The following is a 19,469-nucleotide window of genomic DNA, read 5'->3' on the forward strand; positions in this document are numbered from 1 at the left end:
GGGGGTGGGCAAGAAGTTGGGAGGTAACATAGCCAGGACAGCTGACCCAAGCTGACCAAAGGGATATTCTATACCATGTGACATTGTGTTCAGCAATAAAAGCTAAGAGAAAGGAGGAAGAGCAGGGGGCATTCATTATTAAGGCATTTCTCTTCCTAAGCACCCGCTATGCGTATTGAGGCCCTACTTCCCAGTAAGTGGCTGGACACTGCCTGCTGATGGGAAGTAGAGAATAAATATTTTGTTTTCCTTTGCTTCCATGCATGGCCTTTTCTTTTCTTTATTGAACTGCCTTTTATCTTGACCCATGAGTTTTTCATCTTGTTTTCTCCCCCTGTCTTAACTGAGGAGGAGGAGTGATAGAGCAGCTTGGTAGGCACCTGGCAGCCAGCCAAGGTCAACCCACTACAGTGTTGAACAGCGTGGGGCCCAGTATCAATCCCTGGGGGATCCCACTTGTGACAGGCTGCCAGCCTGAGTAAAAAACATTGATCACCACCCTCTGAGTGCAACCCGTTAGCCAATTTTCTACCCACCTTGCAGACCACTCATCCAATCTGTGTCTTGCCAGTTTGTCCAGGAGAAGGCTGTGGGAAACAGTGTTGAACACTTTGCTGAAGTCCAGGTAAACAACATCCACTGCTCTCCCCGTGTCAACAGAAGATGTTATTTTGTTGTAGAAGGTGATCAGGTTAGTCTGGCAAGATTTGCCTTTGGTAAATCCACGTTGGCTTTTCCCAATCACCTGCTTCATTAGGTTCTAGGAGAGCTTCCAGGAGGACTTCCATTACTTTCCCAGGGAACGAAGCAAGACTAATAGGCCTGCAGTTTCCTGGGTCCTCTTTTGGGCCCTTCTTGTAGATGAGTATGACATCTGCCCTCTTCCAGTCATCAGGGACATCCCCTCATCTCCACGATTTTTCAAAGATTATAGACAGTGGCCTTGCAAGAGTCAGCCACTTCTCCTAACGCCCTGGGGTGGATTCTGTCCAGGCCCATAGATTTCTGTGGGTTGAGCCCTTGCAAGAGGCCGCAGACCAGCCCTTCCTCCACTACTGGTGGGTTGACACATGCGTTGTTGTAGCTACTTTATCTTGTGATCTGGGGTCCAGCTACACCAGTAAAGACAGAGGCAAAGAAGGTATTGAGAACCTCTGCATTATCAGCATTATTAGTAACTAGTTTCCCTGCCCTGTTTAGCAATGGACCTATATCTTCCTTGTGCTTCTGCTTACTGCTCATGTACCTGAAGAACCCTTTCTTGTTGTTCTTGACAGCTCTGGCCAATTTCAGTTCTAGCTGAGCCTTAGCCTTCCTAACTGCATCTCTGCATTCCCTAGCAAGGTTTTTGTAGTCCTTGACGGCTATTTGGCTGCCTTTCCATAGCTGGTATGCTGCTTTTTTGCTTTTAACCACACCCATAAGGTCATTGTTAAGCCAGGGTGGTCTCTTGTTCTGCCTTCTTCCTTTCCCTTTGTAGGGGATGGACTGTTCTTGTGCTTCCAGGAGGCTGTTCTTGAATAACTCCCAGCACTCCTTTGCCCTCCATGAATGCATCCCATGGAATCTCCCACAGTTGGGCTCTGAGCATATTGAAGTTAGCTCTTCTAAAATCCATGGTCTTTGTCCTACTGTTGGTCTTTAGTGTGCTCAGCAGGATCTTAAATTCCACAACATTGTGATTGCTGTATCCAAGGCTACCATTGGTAGCTGTGTTGTCAAGTAAGTCGTCTTGGTTTGCGAGCAGTAAATGTAGCAATGTGCTGTTCCTAGTCAGCATGTCCAGCATCTGTAGCAGGAAGCAGTCCTCAATGCACTCCAGGAACCTGATAGAGGGCTTCTGCACTGCTGTGTTCTTTTCCCAACAAATGTCCAGGTGTTATGGGTTTGTGTGGCGTGGTTTTTTTGGTAGCAGGGGAGGTGGCTGCAGGGGTGGCTCCTGTGAGAAGCTGCTAGAAGCTCCCCTGGCTCCAAGTTGGACCCACCTCTGGCCCAGGCCAACCCAATCAGTGACGGTGGTAGCACCTCTGGGATAACATATTTAAGAAGGGGAACCTGCAGTGAGTAGGGGGGTTGGAATGTGAGAGGAACACCTATGCAGATACCAAGGTCAGTGAAGAAGGAGGGGTGCCCGAGGAGGTTGATCCCCCTGCAGCCTGTGGTGAGATGGCAGGCTGTATCCCTGCAGCCCATGGAGGTGAGCGGTGGAGCGGAGGCCCCTGAAGATGGCTGTGACTCCGTGGGAAAGCCCGCGCTGGAGCAGTTTGTGACTGAAGATTGGCCCGCGGAAAGGACCCATGCCAGGGAAGTTTGTGAGGAACTGCAGCCCGCGGAAAGGACTCACATTGGAGAAGTTTGTGAAGGACTGTCTCCTGTGGGAGGGACCCCACGGTGGAGCAGGGGACGAGTGAGGAGTCCTCCCCCTGAGGAGGAAGGAGATGCAGAGACAATGTGTGGCAAGCTGACCCCAACCCCCATTCCCCTGTTCCCCTGTGCCGCCGGGGGGAGGAGGTAGAGAGAACCAGGAGTAGAGTTGAGCCCAGGAAGGAGGGAGGGGTGGGGGGAAGGTGTTCTAAGGTTTGGTTTTAATTCTGAATATCCTTGTTTTGATTTGATTTGTAGCAAATTAAATTGATTTTGTTTCTTCCCCAAGTTGAGCCTGTCTTTTGCCTGTGACCATAATTGGGGAGTGATCCCTCCCAGTCCTTGTCTCAACCCACGAGCCTGCCTTTATATTTTCTCCTAATCCCACCATGGCCAGGGAGGGGGAAGGAGTGAGCGAGCAGCTGCATTTTGTTACCAGCTGGGCTTAAACCATGACACCAGGTAATTGAAGTCACCTATGAGGACCAGGTTCTGTTGGCCCAAGACTTCCTTGAGCAGCCGAAGTAAGGTTTTGTCAGCCTTGTCACCCTGATTGGGAGGTCGGTAACAGATACCTACCATAAGATCCCCCTTGGTGATGATCCCTCCAATCTTGATCCAAAGGCATTCAATGACTGTTGAGGATTTCTTGGCTGGGCGAGGGCATGTGAGCAATCCAGCCGTTAGGTGGGAACGAAGCATAAGTTTACAAAGTGCTGGAGCAGACAAGGACGCTGTGTCCTTGTACGCTGGGAAAAAGGAAGATAAGAAGAGCCTGACAAGCAACTCCTGGATGCCGAAGAATGAGATAAGTAACTGCTGGACACATCATGAAGAAGCTTGCACAGCCAATAGAGGATAAGATAGCGTCATGTGAAACAGGGTATTGTACCAATTAGAGTATTGTATAAGGCACGTGCACAAGCGCATAAGGTATATAACTGTGCTAAAAGTTGTAGTAAATGGACTTCACTTGATCACATTGGTCTGTGCATGATTTCCCCTGTGGATCCTCCGCAACAGATGACAGAACTTTTGTGGTCTCCATAGCTTACCTCCATACATTCAAATTTCTCTTTTGCATAAAGTGCAACTCCAGCTCCACTTCTTCCCTTCCTATCTTTCTGAAAGAGCTTCTAGCTGTCCATTGTGGTCTTCCAGTCGTGCGAGTTTTCACACCAAGTTTTGTGTTTCCTATGACATCATAACTCTCAGACTGGGTATGGAGCTCCAGTTCGTTGCCCAGACTACTTGCATTGGTATACATGTACTTGAGGTGGCTGGACTTAGGGTTCTTGCCTTTGGAGAAGGTTGGGGAGCATTCCTCACATCCTGGATCTTGGCTCCTGGCAAGCAGCAAACTTCCCTTGACTGTATATCAGGCTGGCAGATGGGTGTGCCTCCATGCCTCTCAGCAGAGTCACCCACTGCTAGCACTCGCCACTTCCTTTTGCAGCTTTTGTTATGTGCTGCTGGTGCAGTTTCTCTCTGTGAATCTTGCTCATTGGTTTTGTCTGCTGCCAAGACTTCGTATCTGTTACTGGTTGGTACATACGAGGAAATGGAGGGGAAGTGATATCCTGTTGCCATGAGTCACCAGAGACCACGGCACCTCCTTTTCCAAGGTGCTGTCTGTTTGCTGTTGACACTCTTTGTCTGGTAGTCCTTGGAGGTCAGTGCCATGGAGCCCTGATATTTCTTCTTGCAACACCTCAAATAGTACTCTGTTTCTTGTTCCCCCTCCCTAATACACCATAACCTGCTGACTTTCTCCTGCAGCTCCTCCACCTGCTGCCTGAGTGACTCCACCAGAGTGCACCTTGCACAGGTGGAGCTTGCACCCTCCTTCACCCAGGAGTGTGGGGTACAGACTTTGCAGCCCTCCACCTGGACAGCAGCTTCCCTGATAGGATGCTCTGTTTGGGGGGCCGCCTCCACTCATCCCAGGCTAGCCTGGCTAGTTAGCAGATTCCTGTCTGCTGCAGAGCGTGGCCCTTGCTTGTTCTCTACCACCATGCTTCCAACAATCTCAAAGCACTACCTAATAAGCCCTTCTAATTCCCTGGAGACCTCAAGCTGCTGGGTAGGTTTGCACAGCCAACAGCTAGCTGGGGATGACCATCAGGGCTGCAGCCTAAGCCTGTGGGTGAGCAGAGTGGAAGCAGACTGCTAACTGGCAGAGCGTGCAGCCCTTCCCACACGTACATCTGCATGAACTGCCATGCAATCTGTCAATGCCACAGCTGGAATGGAATACTTCCATTTCATTACACTACAGAACGAGGTAGGCTAAAATGTCCTCATGGTAACAAAAGAATTATTCCTTCAAAAGCAATAATGAAGAGTTTGCTATGTAACACAAAAGACTCTTAAAAAACATGTCTTAAGAAAAATGTAATGCTATATAGTAAAAATCATAATACCTTGTAAATGCCATCATATCTGTTGCCTTCCTCTGGGGCATATTTGCTGATCCGTCGTCCTTTTGAACTGCGCACTACTCGGACTGGCTTACCAGCTCTCCAGTTCTTAGACTCTGCTCCATTTTTATCATCCAATGGGGCATCACAGTTAAGGGCCAATGCCCTGAAAATCACATTAAATATCTTCATAAAATAGATTGCTTCATACAACATACTATTGAGAATCATTGTGACAAGATCAAATTTGTTTGCCTTATCCAATTATGTATACTATGCAGAAGAAGAATCTGCAGTGAATTCTTCAGTAGACTGCAATACCAATGGAAGCACCAAGATCAGCTCCACCACGTGTGAGAATAGGAATACAATATATTTAGTTCCAAATGTTCACGATGAAAACTCAGCTAATGTAGTTAAATGAAAGAAACCAATCCCTTCAGGTTTAATATTTTTTCATTTTTAAAAATAATTATTTCTCAAGTAACATGGAAGGATTTAAAAAAATTGTAACAATGGCAAATTATCTCTCTGACTATTCCACATTACTGCATATTTTAGGCTTTTAAAGTGTGCATGAATTGATAAACATTATGAAGAAGTAACATATGGAAAAAAGTACATAGTGACTATCCAAAAAATATATCTGTAACAAATATTACTCTTCTTAGTCCATTAACTACCTAAGCTTAGGAGTTAAATGCCATGAACTAATTCAGAGACAAGCAAACCATGATGATGTTCTTTTCTATGTATTTTGATCTAGAACAATATAGATGGATCATCAAAGATTCAGAAAAGAATTAATATCAGTAAACACCACAAAAATGTTCTTCCTTGTTTAGTTGCAGCATGTCCTACATCACATGTTAGCTTTAAGAATGGATGAGAATAAGAATTTATATTCATGATGGGGGAAAAGTATTGGTTTTGGCAGGAAGTGAAAATCTTTATGGATAAACCTTTATCCTTCCAAAGGGAACACAGGGGAATAAATCTCATGGAGAGAGCTGGTATTTCTTAGAGGAACACTGTAATAATGTAAAGGAACATTAAGCAACAGTATTTATATTGTCTAAATGTAGCTATTTGGATCTCCATACAATTGATGAGCAGAAGTAGGTTCCAGTTTGCTGAGTCTCTCCTGAAGCACTCACTTTTATCCACTATTTATATAGGTGTCCTATTCTAGACACTTGGAGTAAGATAGTATGAATTCTTCCCTGACTAAACAGTTTGAACATAAAATATTTTTATAGCCATACATTGATTTGAGTATGGATGAACAAAAGTCTCTGGAATCAGGTTCAAACCCAACCATTGACCACAAAAGAAACAATGATGCTCAGAAAAATATGGCAAAATCTACAGCCTGCAATATACAGAAAAGTAAGGAAAAGTGAAGTAATGCAGGTTTTAGAAGTATTTCTTTTGTACAGACAAAATAAGAAAACATTCTGAAAAAACAAAAATCAGTTCTGATTCTATTACATTCAAACATACTGTCCTCTTTCAATCATTACAAGGGTTAAGAACAGTAGACCCAAAGCAAAGACTACCACCAGCAAGTCAAAATGGATAACTGGTAGCACCATGTTATACTCCATGCACCTCAACTATTACAAAACAACCAGACACACACTTTGCCAATTGCTTTCACAACCATTTGCTGAGAGCAGAGGAACAGCAAGACTAAAGAGCCTAGGTTTTATTCCAGGTTCCAATAAAAAGTTTGCTTTAATGATTAAAAGCCATTATAAACCTGCTGCTCAAACTTATTTTTTGTCTCCTTTCCATGCTCATGTTTCTGTTATATCTATCTCCTCCTCCTCTGTCTGTAATCCCAGTTGGGCTTTTCTTCTTTCTCCTCTGAGTACCAGCACAGAGCCTGAAAGAATACCTCCCCACTCAGTTTAGGTGCTTGACAGAAGCACAACACATCCAATGTCAGCTCTGGTAGAGAAAGTCCCAGTCAACATTAGTACCCCATAGCCACTGCATGGTTAGTTGCTTCATGCAGATGGTATACATTTAGAAATGTAAAGGTATTGAGAATTCCTAGAGTTTAGGCAGGCTATTTACAGAATATAAATATACTTTAAGCAAATATCTAATTTATTTTTTCAAACTTTTTTTTTCTTCAGTCAATTGTTTTTGCCTACAATTTGGCAAAAAAATAGGCCAACTTTTATCAGGGATATTCAAACACACAACCTAAAGGCAAAGCAATACTAATTCCTTGTTCTTCATATAAAGTATGAAGGCACTAAAGGCTATCAAAAATATGTAAGTTTTCTTTTAGTATGGGCAAATGAACATACTTTCTTCATACCTAACTTTCATAAACTGTTAAACTATTTAAGATGAAACTTTATAAGAACAATCTGAGGCAAACACCCAGCACAGAAAATTTCAGCTTCAGAGTTTTAAGTTTGGCAAACTTCTAATCAACTGAAAACTAAGTCTTCTCATAAGAAGTGTTGGACAATTTCAACTAGGTACATAGCTGACAGCTGAACCTGTAATACAGCAATATATTTTCATCAGTTACAAATAATTCTTTAAATCAACATAACACCACGTTTGACAAAATGCCTCTAAACAGCAGGAGGCACCACTGTTTACAGTAGCAGAAGATGTATAAGAGGGAACAAATTTTGCAAAATATAATTTTTAAATTAAAGGAATAAAACTCAACTCTTTGGGCTGGAATTATTTTTTTTAATTTAGTCTTAAAACCTTACCTGTTCATGTGTGTTAATGTTTGATCAAATGAATGTTCTCCAATTCTTTTATTTCCAGAAAGATCTCTACCTCCACTCCCAGTATAAGTGAATTCATCTCCTCGGTCCTGTGTAATAAGATTATTCTCCATTTTAGCATTTCGTATTAAAGCATCTGAACTGAAAACCTGCTCTTTCATTGGTTCTATTTACTCAAACAAGAACAATTGCCTGAGGCAAAGAAAACCATGTGCTTAGTTTTAACATCATTCTCCTTTCAGAGTAACCATGACAGCAAAAAGCTACTGGTTCAGGTGCAACATATTAATCAGAAAGTGATTATAAAAAAAATACACTTGCCTTAAAAAATTCTTTGAACTCCTCAAGCATTACTTTTAGTCACACAAATATTTCTGATAGAAGGAATGCATTCTAGCTAGTGTTTACTCATTCTCTAACTTCACAGCTTACAAGAAAATCCTATTTGGAAAATATGTAATCCATGACTCAGAGGCCTCACTTCTGCTTCTTCATGGGACTGAGCACCAATACGGCAAAGCACTTTGTACTTAAGTACAAGACGAGTACTTTAATAACACTATACTCATTTACTATTAAGAAAAAAAAAATCAGGAAAAAAAATCCAAAGAAAAAGGATGTGTCTAAGGTTTTGGGGTTTTTTTTGCATTTGCAGAGGTCGCCCCCACCTCAATTTCAGTTGTTCTGAACTGCTAAGGGCTTAGAAGGCTCATTCAGATGCAAATTTTATGAACTGACAGAATTCCGTAGTAGTCTATATTTACTAATGATGAATTATGTGAAATTGAATGAAGGTTGATTAAACCTTCCTTTAAAATAAACTTTAAAAATAATGAAAATATACATAGTGCTTAAGTGAAACCACTATTATTATTTTTTCTTCAACCTGTCACAAATTCACAATAGTCATAAAAAATCCAAGTATTTTAGAAAAGACACAAATATATTTATAATAATGTCTCTTTTAAAAAGCAAATCTTTTACAAAGCATGAAGCATTGATTAAAATGAATACTTAGCAAATTAGTAATTTTCATATGAAGTTTCAGAGAAAAAACCCTAAACATACTGGTATGCAGTAGTAAAATTCAGTCAATTTCTAACCACTATTAAATGTTTGATATCAGCATGGAACCAATACCAACCCACTGCAAGATTATTACAGCTATTTTATGACTGGCAATAACAGAACAAGAGAAATGTCATGACAGAGAAATATTGGTTGTACAGGGCCATAAAGTAATTACAGAAACGCTGTTTACTTTAAACTGTGTAGAAAAATCTTAATAAATTCAGCAACAGAGCTACTAGAGTATTTCTCTTTCCTTTTTATTTAGATAAAACAAAAAGAAAACACTAGAAGGTAAAAAATGTGGGTTGGAAAACATACTGAAAATAGAATATTTAAGGAAATGATAGTAATCAGAAACTGGGAGGTGTTTTTACTTCTTTTACAGCATTGTTAAAACAAGTATTAGAATAACATATTTTAAAAATGTCAAAAAAACTTGGAGGGAAAAAAGCAAAAAAATTAACAAGACTGGAGAAACTCAGAAGAGACAAAGGGTATAGTCTGTTTAGTTTAGCAAAAAAGATTAACTACAAGTACCTTCATGAAGGTACCTTCATGAATTCTGAATACAAAAATATTTTTTGTCTAACAGACAAACATAAATCAAGAAGAAATCGATAGAGGCTTAAGTCAAATTCAAATGAAAGGCACATATTTAAATATATTTATAATTAACCACTATAACCAATTTCCATGGGAAACAGGGAATTCTCAAACTTTTGAGGGCTTCAAAGTAAAATTAGATAACTCTGGAAGGTATTCTTTAGTCAAAGCTATATTTTAGCCATTGGGCTTAACAAAGAGATAAAATAGATGTAAGGCCTGGGCATACATACTTGTCCTATATCCCTTCAGTGTTCTACACGTGAATGGGCAAAATGCTATAGATTTGGGGCAAACTGGAAATCCAGGAGAAGGAAAGTGAGGAATAAATGGAACGCTATCTTTTTAGCAGAATTACAGCTTTAAACATTTGCACCTTAGCCATCTCAATGGGGGTAGGGGATGGAGATCCATGCAGCAGCAAAGACACAAGGGTTGTTGATGTGTTAGAAAACATAGAAGCACCTGAGAACAGTCACATAGGAATTAGGGCTTCTCCCCCAAAAAAGGTGCCAGGATCAATAGCCCAGCTGAAGTGCATCTACACCAATGCACACAGCATGGGCAAGAAACAGGAGGAGCTGGAAGCTATTGTGCAGCTGGAAAACTATGATGTAATTGCAATCAGGGAAACATGGTGGGATGACTCACACAACTGGAGTGCTGCAATGGATGGCTATAAGCTCTTCAGAAGGGATAGGCAAGGAAGGAGCGGCAGTGGGGTAGCCCTGTATGTTAGGGAGTGTTTTGACTGTCTAGAGCTTGACGATGGTGATGAAAGGGTTGAGTGTTTATGGGTAAGAATCAGGGGAAAGGCCAACAAGGCAGATATCATGGTGAGAGTCTGTTATAGACCATCCAACCAGGATGAAGAGGCAGATGAAATATTCTATAAGCAGCTGGGAGAAGTCTCACGATCGCTAACCCTTCATCTCAAGGGGGACTTCAACTTACCAGATGTCTGCTGGAAATACAATACAGCAGAAAGGAAACAGTCTAGGAGGTTCCTGGAGTGTGTGGAAGATAACTTCCTGACACAACTGGTGAGTGAGCCAACTAGGGAAGGTGCCCCACTGGACCTGTTGTTTGCGAACAGAGAAGGACTTGTGGGTGATGTGATGGTTTCAGACTGTCTTGGGTATAGCAATCATGAAATGATAATGAAATGAAATGAAATGATTCTTGAAGAAGGAGGGGGTTCAGCAAAACTGCCACCTTGGACTTCTGGAGGGCAGACTTTGGCCTGTTTAGGGGCCTGGTTGACAGAGTCCCTTGGGAGGCAGTCCTGAAGGGCAAAGGAGTCCAGAAAGGCTGGACATTTTTCAAGAAGGAAATCTTAAAGGTGCAGGCCATCCCTATGTGCCAAAAGATAAGCCGGGTGGGGGGAGAAGACCAGCCTGGCTGAACAGAGCTTTGGATGCAACTCAGGAAAAAAAAAGAGAGTTTATGACCTTTGGAAGAAGGGGCAAGCAACTCAGGAGGACTGCAAAGATGTGAGGCTATGCAGGGACAAAATTAGAAGGGCCAAACCCAACTAGAACAAAATTTGGCTACTGTGGTAAAAGACAATAAAAAATGTTTCTATAAATACCTTAACAACAAAAGGAGGGCTAAGGAGAATCTCCATCCTTTATTGGATGCAGGGGGAAACATAGTGACAAAGACTGAGGAAAAGGCTGAGGTACTTAATGCCTTCTTTGCCTCAAACTTTCATAGTTCTTGGGGCACCCCTGAGCTGGAAGACTGCTGAGTGCCTCAACAAGCTACTCAGCCACAAACAGAATGACAGACGCAAAATAAGATTACATTATATCATATTTCTCTCTTGCAATGTTAGTTCCTCTGTTGTATACCTGGGTTTGAATCTAACAAACAAGCGATGAGGAATCAAAGAATAAGACTTTAAATTCCACCAATATCCTCAAGCATAGTGTTCCTATTGGCTAGGCTCAACTCTGAAGTCATGCAGCGGTTCACAAGGATATTAGCTACTACAACTCATGTAAATATAGGCTCTCTGAAGATGGTGCCAAATCTATTTTTTTTCCATTTAATATTTATCTTCTGTAGTATGCTCAGATTTCAACATCTTTAACATCTTCATTAATGATCTGGATAATTGTCCTAGTTTCAGCTGGGATAGAGTTAACTGTCTTCCTAGTAGCTGGTACAGTGCTATCTTTTGAGTTCAGTATGTGAAGAATGTTGATAACACTGATGTTTTCAGTTGTTGCTAAGTAATGTTTAGTCTAAAGTCAAGGATTTTTCAGCTTCTCATGCCCAGCCAATGAGAAAGCTGGAAGGGCACAAGAAGTTGGCACAGGACACAACCAGGGCACCTGACCCAAACTGGCCAATGGTGTATTCCATACCATGTGATGTCCCATCTAGCATAGGAACTGGGAAGTGGGGGCAGGGAATCGCCTCTCGGGGACTAGCTGGGTGTTGGTTGGCGGGTGGTGAGCAATTGCACTGCGCATTATTTGTACATTCCAATCCTTTTATTACTACTGTTGTCATTTTATTAGTGTTATCATTATCATTATTAGTTTCTTCTTTTCTGTTCTATTAAACCGTTCTTATCTCAACACACGAGTTTTACTTCTTTTCTTGATTTTCTCCCCCATCCCACTGGGTGGGGGGGGAGTGAGTGAGCGGCTGCATGATGCTTAGTTGCTGGCTGGGGTTAAACCACGACAATAATGAACTGGGAGGAGTGGCTGATACTCCAGAGGGTTGTGCTTCCTTCCAGAGGGACCTTGAAGACTGGAGAAATGGGCTGAGAGGACAACAAAGGGAAGTGCCAAGTCCTTCACCTGGGGAGGAATAACCTCATGCAGCAGTATATGCTGGGAGCCACCCAGCTGGAAAGCAGCTTTGCAGAAAAGGACCTGGGGGTCCTGGTAGGCACCAAGTTGAACATGAGCCAGAAATGTGCCCTTGGGAAAAAGAAGGTATAGTGAATCTGACTGGAAGACCACTGTACATCTAGGAGTTAGTGATCCACATAACAGTTAACCTGAGTAGGCCCAGCCCTCTGCTGTGCTATGCTGCATGTCAGCATGGCCTTCAGGCCTGTGTTGTGCTGCACAAATCCCTTGGATGCAGGATAAACTCAGCCAGCTCATTGTAACAGAGGAGCCTTCAGGCAGCTCTCACTTGGTACTAGTGATTTTATGCCACCTGCGTGGCCTTGCCTTTATCTAACAGTGCAGGAAGAAGTTCTCATGAGAACATAGTTTCTGTTTTAACAGTAAAAATCATGGACTTGTTTCCTCATAATAAAATCCTATAATAGCTTGAATGACCAAAATGGGAGAATCTCTGCTATGGACAGTGTCTGTACGGTGTGCTATGCATGGATAGGAGGTCTGTTTGATTCTAGACTGCTCAGGGTTTCCAGCATCTAAAGAGACGTAAGATTGTCTGTGCTATTCTCTCTATTATGAAGGGACTGGACCATCTCTCCTATGAGGAAAGGCTGAGAGAGCTGGGACTGTTCAGCCTAGAGAACAGAAGGCTCAGATGGGATCGTATCAATGTATATAAATACCTGAAGGGAGGATGCAAAGAAGACAAAACTAGGCTCTTTGCAGTGATGTCCAGTGACAGGACAAGAGGCAATAGGCACAAACGGAAACGCAGGAGGTTTCCTCTGAATATACAGAAAAAAATTTTACTGTGAGGGTGACTGAGCACTGGAACAGGTTGCCCAGGGAGGTAGTGAAACGTCTCTTTTGGAGATATTCAAAAGCCATCTGGACGTTATCCTGGGCAACCAGCTCTAGGTCACCCTGCCTGAACAGGGGGGTTGGACCAGAAGACCTCCAGAGGTCCCTTCTAACCTCAGTCATTCTGTGATTCTATGACTGCATGATTCTATGACTTCTTTAGTCTCATATATACATGAAATCCTGTATCTATCAATATATAAAATATTATATGATTAAAGGTTAAGATTTTCTTCAGTATCACAAAAACCAAAATAAAAGCCTTTTTAAAAAAAGAAGCTATTAAATCCAAGACAAGGTTTAAATATAGGACTCTTGTTTGAAAGAATAAAATAGGGTTTTTCAGGCTGTGAAAGTAATTTTCAACACAATGCAAATACAGACAAGAAGACAACGAGGGGTTCAAAGATCAGAAGACAGGGAGAGATTTCACAAAATGATACAAGAAAGACAATTATTTTTTGTAATCACATTTTGTATAAACTGAAAGGTAACAACAATATGGAAAAATATGTAAAGGAAGGTGTAGAGGAGGCTATTGCATAACAGAAAATAATAGTCTGCCTATGAATCTGAAATATCAGTAAAAAGAAAGTATGAATTTTAAAAATATCATATTACTGTAATAACATTGATATAGCATATAACAGTTATAGTAATGATAACTGTCCTGGTTTCAGCTGGGATAGAATTAACTGTCTTCCTAGTAGCTGATACAGTGCTATGTTTTGAGTTCAGTATGCAAAGAATGTTGATAACACTGATGTTTTCAGTTGTTGCTCAGTATTGTTTAGATTAAAGTCAAGGATTTTTCAGCTTCTCATCCCCAGCCAGGGCATAAGAAGTTGGCACAGGACACAACCAGGGCACCTGACCCAAACTGGCCAACGGTGTATTCCATACCATGGGACGTCCCATCTAGTATAGGAACTGGGAAGTGGCGGGGGGGCAGGAAATCGCCGCTCGGGGACTAGCTGGGTGTCGGTCGGCGGGGGGCAGGAAATCGCCGCTCGGGGACTAGCTGGGTGTCGGTCGGCGGGTGGTGAGCAATTGCCCTGCACATCGTTTGTATATTCCATTCCTATTATTATTACTGCTGTCATTTTATTGGTGTTATCATTATCATTATTAGTTTCTTCTTTTCTGTTCTATTAAACCGTTCTTATCTCAACCCACGAGTTTTACTTCTTTTTTCCCGATTTTCTCCCTCATCCCACTGGATGGGGGGGAGTGAATGAGCGGCTGCGTGGTGCTTAGTTGCTGCCTGGGGTTAAACCACGACAGTCTATTTTGGCATCTAACGTGGGGCCCGAAGGGTTGAGATAACGACAAACCTGACCAGAGCTTGTTAAAACAAATTTGTTCCAAGCGTTCATTATGTTGATTTATGTGTTCTTAGAGTTGTTGCTCTGGTTTTTAAAGTTCTGTTATGTATCACCTCGCTTGCTGTATGTAGTTCCTCTTCTACTGCTTATCATCCGTGGGAGGTGGATTAAGGTTTTCGCTTTGATGTATGGTATAACACTGGTTTATGGTATGATAAAGTCATCGGCTGTGGGATTAATCCGGTATTTGCACTCAGCATTGTCACCTTTATATGGCGGGAGCCATCTGTGGGAAACTATTAATAATTATACCATTTACCTTTCCTCCATGGAAAACCAGTCTATGGGTGGGGTACCTTTCTTCCCCTCTCCTTTCTCCTTCAATCCAGTTACAATGGTGTTTGAGAATTTTGAAAAATTTGAATACTCCTGGGGTGTTGGGACTAGCATGGTCCTAGCCCTACTGCTAGGAATTAGCATACTTCTGAATGTGGTTCAGCTCTCATTTAAGGTTAAACAGCTATTTAAGAAGATCACCCAGAGATGTGCCCCAAAGCTGGATAATTATGAGTGGCAGGGTGTGTGGGGTAGTATGGGCAAGTACCTAGAAAAGCGGGCACCTCCAATGTTTTGGAAATTCACCCATGAACAAGTGCAGGATCCAGAGGAACTAGTAAAATATTTGGAAAAGGTATGCTGTCACCCCAGCAGCTCCAGAGAGATACAAATCACTGCAAAGTGCTGGGGCCTGGCCCATGCCTATTGAGCCCTGTTCAACACCACTCAGTACTGTCAAGGGGAAGAGAAAGTCTCTAGACCTAACAACAAAACAATGAGCACCGTGGCCACCCAAACCTCGGCAACGGGCGCTGTGGCCCCTTCAGGGCTGGCAAGGAGCATTGCAGGCACCCAGACCTTGGCGACAGGAATCGTGACCCCTCCAGCCCCGGCGACGAGAACTCGGGCTACCCAAACCTCAACAACAGGCACTGCAGCCCCTCCAGCCCCAGCAATGAGCACAGCAGCTACCCAAACCATGGCAACAGACACTGCGGTCCCTCAAGCCCCACTGACGAGCACTGCTGCTACCCAAACCTCGGCGACAGACACTGCGGTTATCCAAAACCCGGCGAGCGATACTGCAACTGAACCAGAGGACCAACCTGGACCAGTATCAGTTGCCCCCGTACAGAAAAAGAAATATACAAAAAAATCAGTTCGCTTAGCGAAGGATGAAGATGAACCAGGGTCATCACGGGAACCGGAGGAAGAGGCAGAACCAGAGGTAATAACCCGGTGTTGAGGAGTTTTGGTTCAGTAAAGGCATGTAAGCAATCCAGCCGTTTGGTGGGAACGAAGCATAAGTTTACAAAAGTGCCGGAGCAGACAAGGACGTTGTGTCCTTGTGCGCTGGGAAAAAGGAAGATAAGAAGAGCCTGACGAACAACTCCTGGATGCCGAAGAATGAGATAAGTAACTGCTGGACATCTCGTGAAGAGGCCCACACAGCCAATAGAGAATAAGATAGTGTTGCGTGAACCGGGGTATTGTACCAATTAGAGTGTTGTATAAGGCGCGTGCACAAGCACATAAGGTATATAACTGTGCTAAAAGTTGTAGTAAATGGACTTCACTTGATCACATTGGTCTGTGTGTGATTTCCCCTGTGGATCCTCCGCAACATTTGGCGCCTGAACAGGGACCCTCAGATCAGCACTTTATCGTCTCTACGAGAATCTCTGGTGCAGCTGAACCGACGAGGGAGCGGAGGAGGCAGCCGAGAGTGTTCCTGCTGCCCCGGCAGGACGGCAGAAGCTTCAGCCAAGCTGGGAAGCACAACGTGAGCTTCAGCTGAGCTGGGACACGCGTAAGTTTGAATCTCGCCCTGATTAGCTGGGAACGCGAGGAGACGCGCGGAAGCTTGAATCTCGCCCTGATTAGGTGAGCGGTCGGAGAAGGAGATGGGGTTGGACAAAAGGCAGGAAGCAGTCCTAAAGCTCCTTCGTAATTTTCTCTCTGAGAGGGGACTGAAATTCGATAATTCTGTGTTAAAGGGGCTACTTTTATGGGCCTGGGAGAAAGAACTTATCCCGAATGTAAATGTCGCATTTGAAGAAGCGACCTGGGATAATATAGGCAAGGCGCTGGGGGACACTGCTAACTGCAAGGGGGGTAAGGTGAAAGAGATGAAAAAATACGCAGCGCTCGGGAAAGTAATTCGAGACATGCTGGAGGCAATGAGGGTGGACCGGGAGGTAGCCGCCGCTGCCCTGACCCCCTCTGCTGCCTCCAAGGCTGCCACGTCAGCCTACCCCGCTGGAGTCGGGGGGATATTCTCTACACAACTATCTCCACCCCCCCGACATCCATTGCTGTTAACGCTGAGATGCCTGCACAGACACAGCCTTTGCCTATACCCAGCCAGGCCGCTGGCACCGAAAAAATTCCCCCGTCTGTTACTCCACAAGAAAGAGGGGAATTGGGGGGGGCGATTATCGCCCGACAGACCCGAACCCGACAGACTCGGGGGTGACTAAGGCGGATAAACAGATTGCGGGGGAGAGGGATCCATCTCCATCGGGTGGTGCGATGGAAGAGCTCCTAAGGGAGGTGGTGAACCAATTACAAAAACTGACAGTACGGTCGGAGGAACCAGAAGTGAGGGAAAAGCGTTCATCCTCCCGAAAGGATGAACCGGGAAGGCAAGAGAATGAAGATTCTGGCCATATACCAGTCCCGCTCCCTTTCGCCCCCTCCCGGCCCCTTCTCCCCGCCCCCTCCCTCGGCCCCTCCCCTCCCGCCCCCTTCACCGCCCCCTCCCTCCTCCCCTCCTCTTCCGCCCCCCCCTCCGCCCGTTTGCAGCGGCGCGTATCAGCCGGCGATGGAATGGTCGCCGACGGCCGCGGCCGCGGCCGGCCCCCGGGCAGAACCGTCCGCGCCCCCGCCACCGCCCGTTAATCCATCCCGCCTCCCGGGGCCAGAGACGGTGAAGCCAACCGCGCCCGCGATAGACGCGGAGTCGCCTGTAATAGCCGCTGCAGAAGAACGGCAGACATTGGAGGGGTGTAATAAGAGATGCCATTATAGAAGGGACTATGCTCCAAGCATTCTCAGTTATTGCACCTAATGGACAGAAAAAATGGGAGGCGTTTGACTGGAAGGTCATTGAGAGATTAAGGAATGCTGTGAGTCAGTATGGAATTAAATCTGCGTTAGTTCACCATATGCTGCAATTCATGTTTTCTGCTGATATGCTGATACCTCAAGATATTAAACAGCTAGCACAGTTGGTTTTGTCGCCTGCCCAAATGTTAGTGTTTTTCCGGCAGTGGGAGACGTTCTGTGATAGGGAACAAGCAACATCATGACAACAAACAGATCCCTTATGGGGAGTAACCACGCAGATGCTGATGGGTACTGGACCCTTCGCATCAGGGAACGCTCAGTTACAATGTGTCACTGAGGTTCATCATCTATCACAGATGTTGGCATATCAAGCTTTTCTTACCATACCAGACAATATGCGCAGCCATGCTTTTACCCAGGTGAAACAGGAGCATAATGAACCTTTTGCACAGTTTTTAATAGACTGCATAGGGCAATCAATGACCACCCTGACATGAATGACAGCATGAAGGAAAACATGTTCAAAATACTCACTTTTGAAAATGCTACTGAAAAGACACACAAAGCATTGTGTAATTTGCTGAAAAATGCAGACGTTGTTGATATGATAGAATACATGGATCGATCAGTGGACTCACAAAAAACTGCCTATGTTGCTGCAGCTCTACAAGGAGCTACAAAAAAGCACAAGGCCAGTAAGACCTCTTTGGTCAAGTGTTTTAACTGCGGCAAGCGTGGGCACATTAGGAGAAAATGCCCAGCTTCTGCTAAGAAGGATAACAACGCTGCCCCAGAAGTCAAGAGGACGGGAAACTTCACTCCAAGCGTGAATGCCCCTCGCGCAATGACACAAATGCAAGGGGCTTGGGCTGACAGCCCTCAGGCAGCCTCGCAACCACCAGATCCGCCACTGCAGGAAGCTCTGGAGTGGATGTGGAAACCACAGTAGACATTACATTGATGGATGCAGGGGTACACTTGGTGGATAGTAACATAAAGGGACCACTGGAGTTTGGGCTTAGTGCATTTTTGATGGGACGATCTTCAACAGCTCTAAAAGGAATTTTGGTAGTCCCAGGGCTTATTGATGCAGATTTCTGTGGGACTGTGAAAATTATGATTCATGTTTTAATCCCTCCTGTTTCTATTCCTAAAGGTACCAGAATAGCACAATTAGTTCCCTTCAGGTCGTGTGTTCCGAACCCAGGTGCAGTACAACGTGGAGATGGTGGATTCGGCTCCACGGGGAAACCGCAGGTATACCTTGCCATGGACATAACAAAAGGTAAACCAGAAAAGGTAGTGCAATTGAAAGGGCCTGACGGAGTTATCGTCAGCAAGCCAATGATATTTGATACAGGCGCTGATGTTACAATTATTTCACGACGCATTTGGCCTCCGTCATGGCCACTGATCAATCCAAATTTTGGCATTGCAGGGATAGGGGGCACACAAGCCACCTTAGTAAGTCAGCTACCGATTACATTTGTGTTCCCCTACGGTGAACACATTACGACGCGTCCGTATGTCATGACTACCCCTCCCAAATTGTGTGGCCTTATAGGCTGTGATTTACTGAGCCAAATGAAGGCAATGTTAGTGACCCATCCTTTTTAGGAGCGGTCACTGAGGGGCAGCCAATCCTGAAAATTAGCTGGAAAACAGACGAGCCTGTGTGGATTGATCAGTGGCCGCTAAATTCTGAAAGGCTGCACAAAATACAGGAGTTAGTTGAAGAGCAATTGAGAGCGGGACATATTGTTCCTTCTACTAGTCCATGGAACACACCAATATTTACCATTCCCAAGGAAAGTGGGAAATGGAGACTGTTACATGACCTCAGAGCTGTGAATGCAGTGATGCACAGTATGGGAGCCCTGCAGCCAGGTTTGCCATCTCCAGTTATGCTCCCTGACGGATGGGATTTGTTAATTATAGATCTAAAGGATTGTTTTTTCACCATTCCCTTGCACCCAGATGACGCTGAATGGTTCGCCTTTTCAGTACCATCGGTTAACAAGGCAGAACCCTATAAGAGATACCATTGGGTCGTGTTACTGCAAGGAA

The 19,469-nt window shown here is 44.1% G+C and overlaps 1 protein-coding gene across 1 annotated transcript in view; it reads right to left on the reverse strand.

Moving 5' to 3' along the window:
* Positions 1–19,469, reverse strand: part of LOC126035442 (E3 ubiquitin-protein ligase UHRF2-like) — a 174,223-nt gene that overhangs the window by 8,022 nt on the left and 146,732 nt on the right. Inside the window, exons 10-11 of the mRNA XM_049794007.1 lie at positions 7,529–7,635; positions 4,788–4,950 (exon numbers count right to left, since the gene is read on the reverse strand). Of these exons, the coding sequence (XP_049649964.1) occupies positions 4,788–4,950; positions 7,529–7,635 (270 nt within the window). The remainder of the gene's footprint in view (positions 1–4,787; positions 4,951–7,528; positions 7,636–19,469) is intronic.

The sequence above is a fragment of the Accipiter gentilis genome, chromosome W (genome assembly GCF_929443795.1).
Source record: "Accipiter gentilis chromosome W, bAccGen1.1, whole genome shotgun sequence".
NCBI lineage: Eukaryota > Metazoa > Chordata > Aves > Accipitriformes > Accipitridae > Astur > Astur gentilis.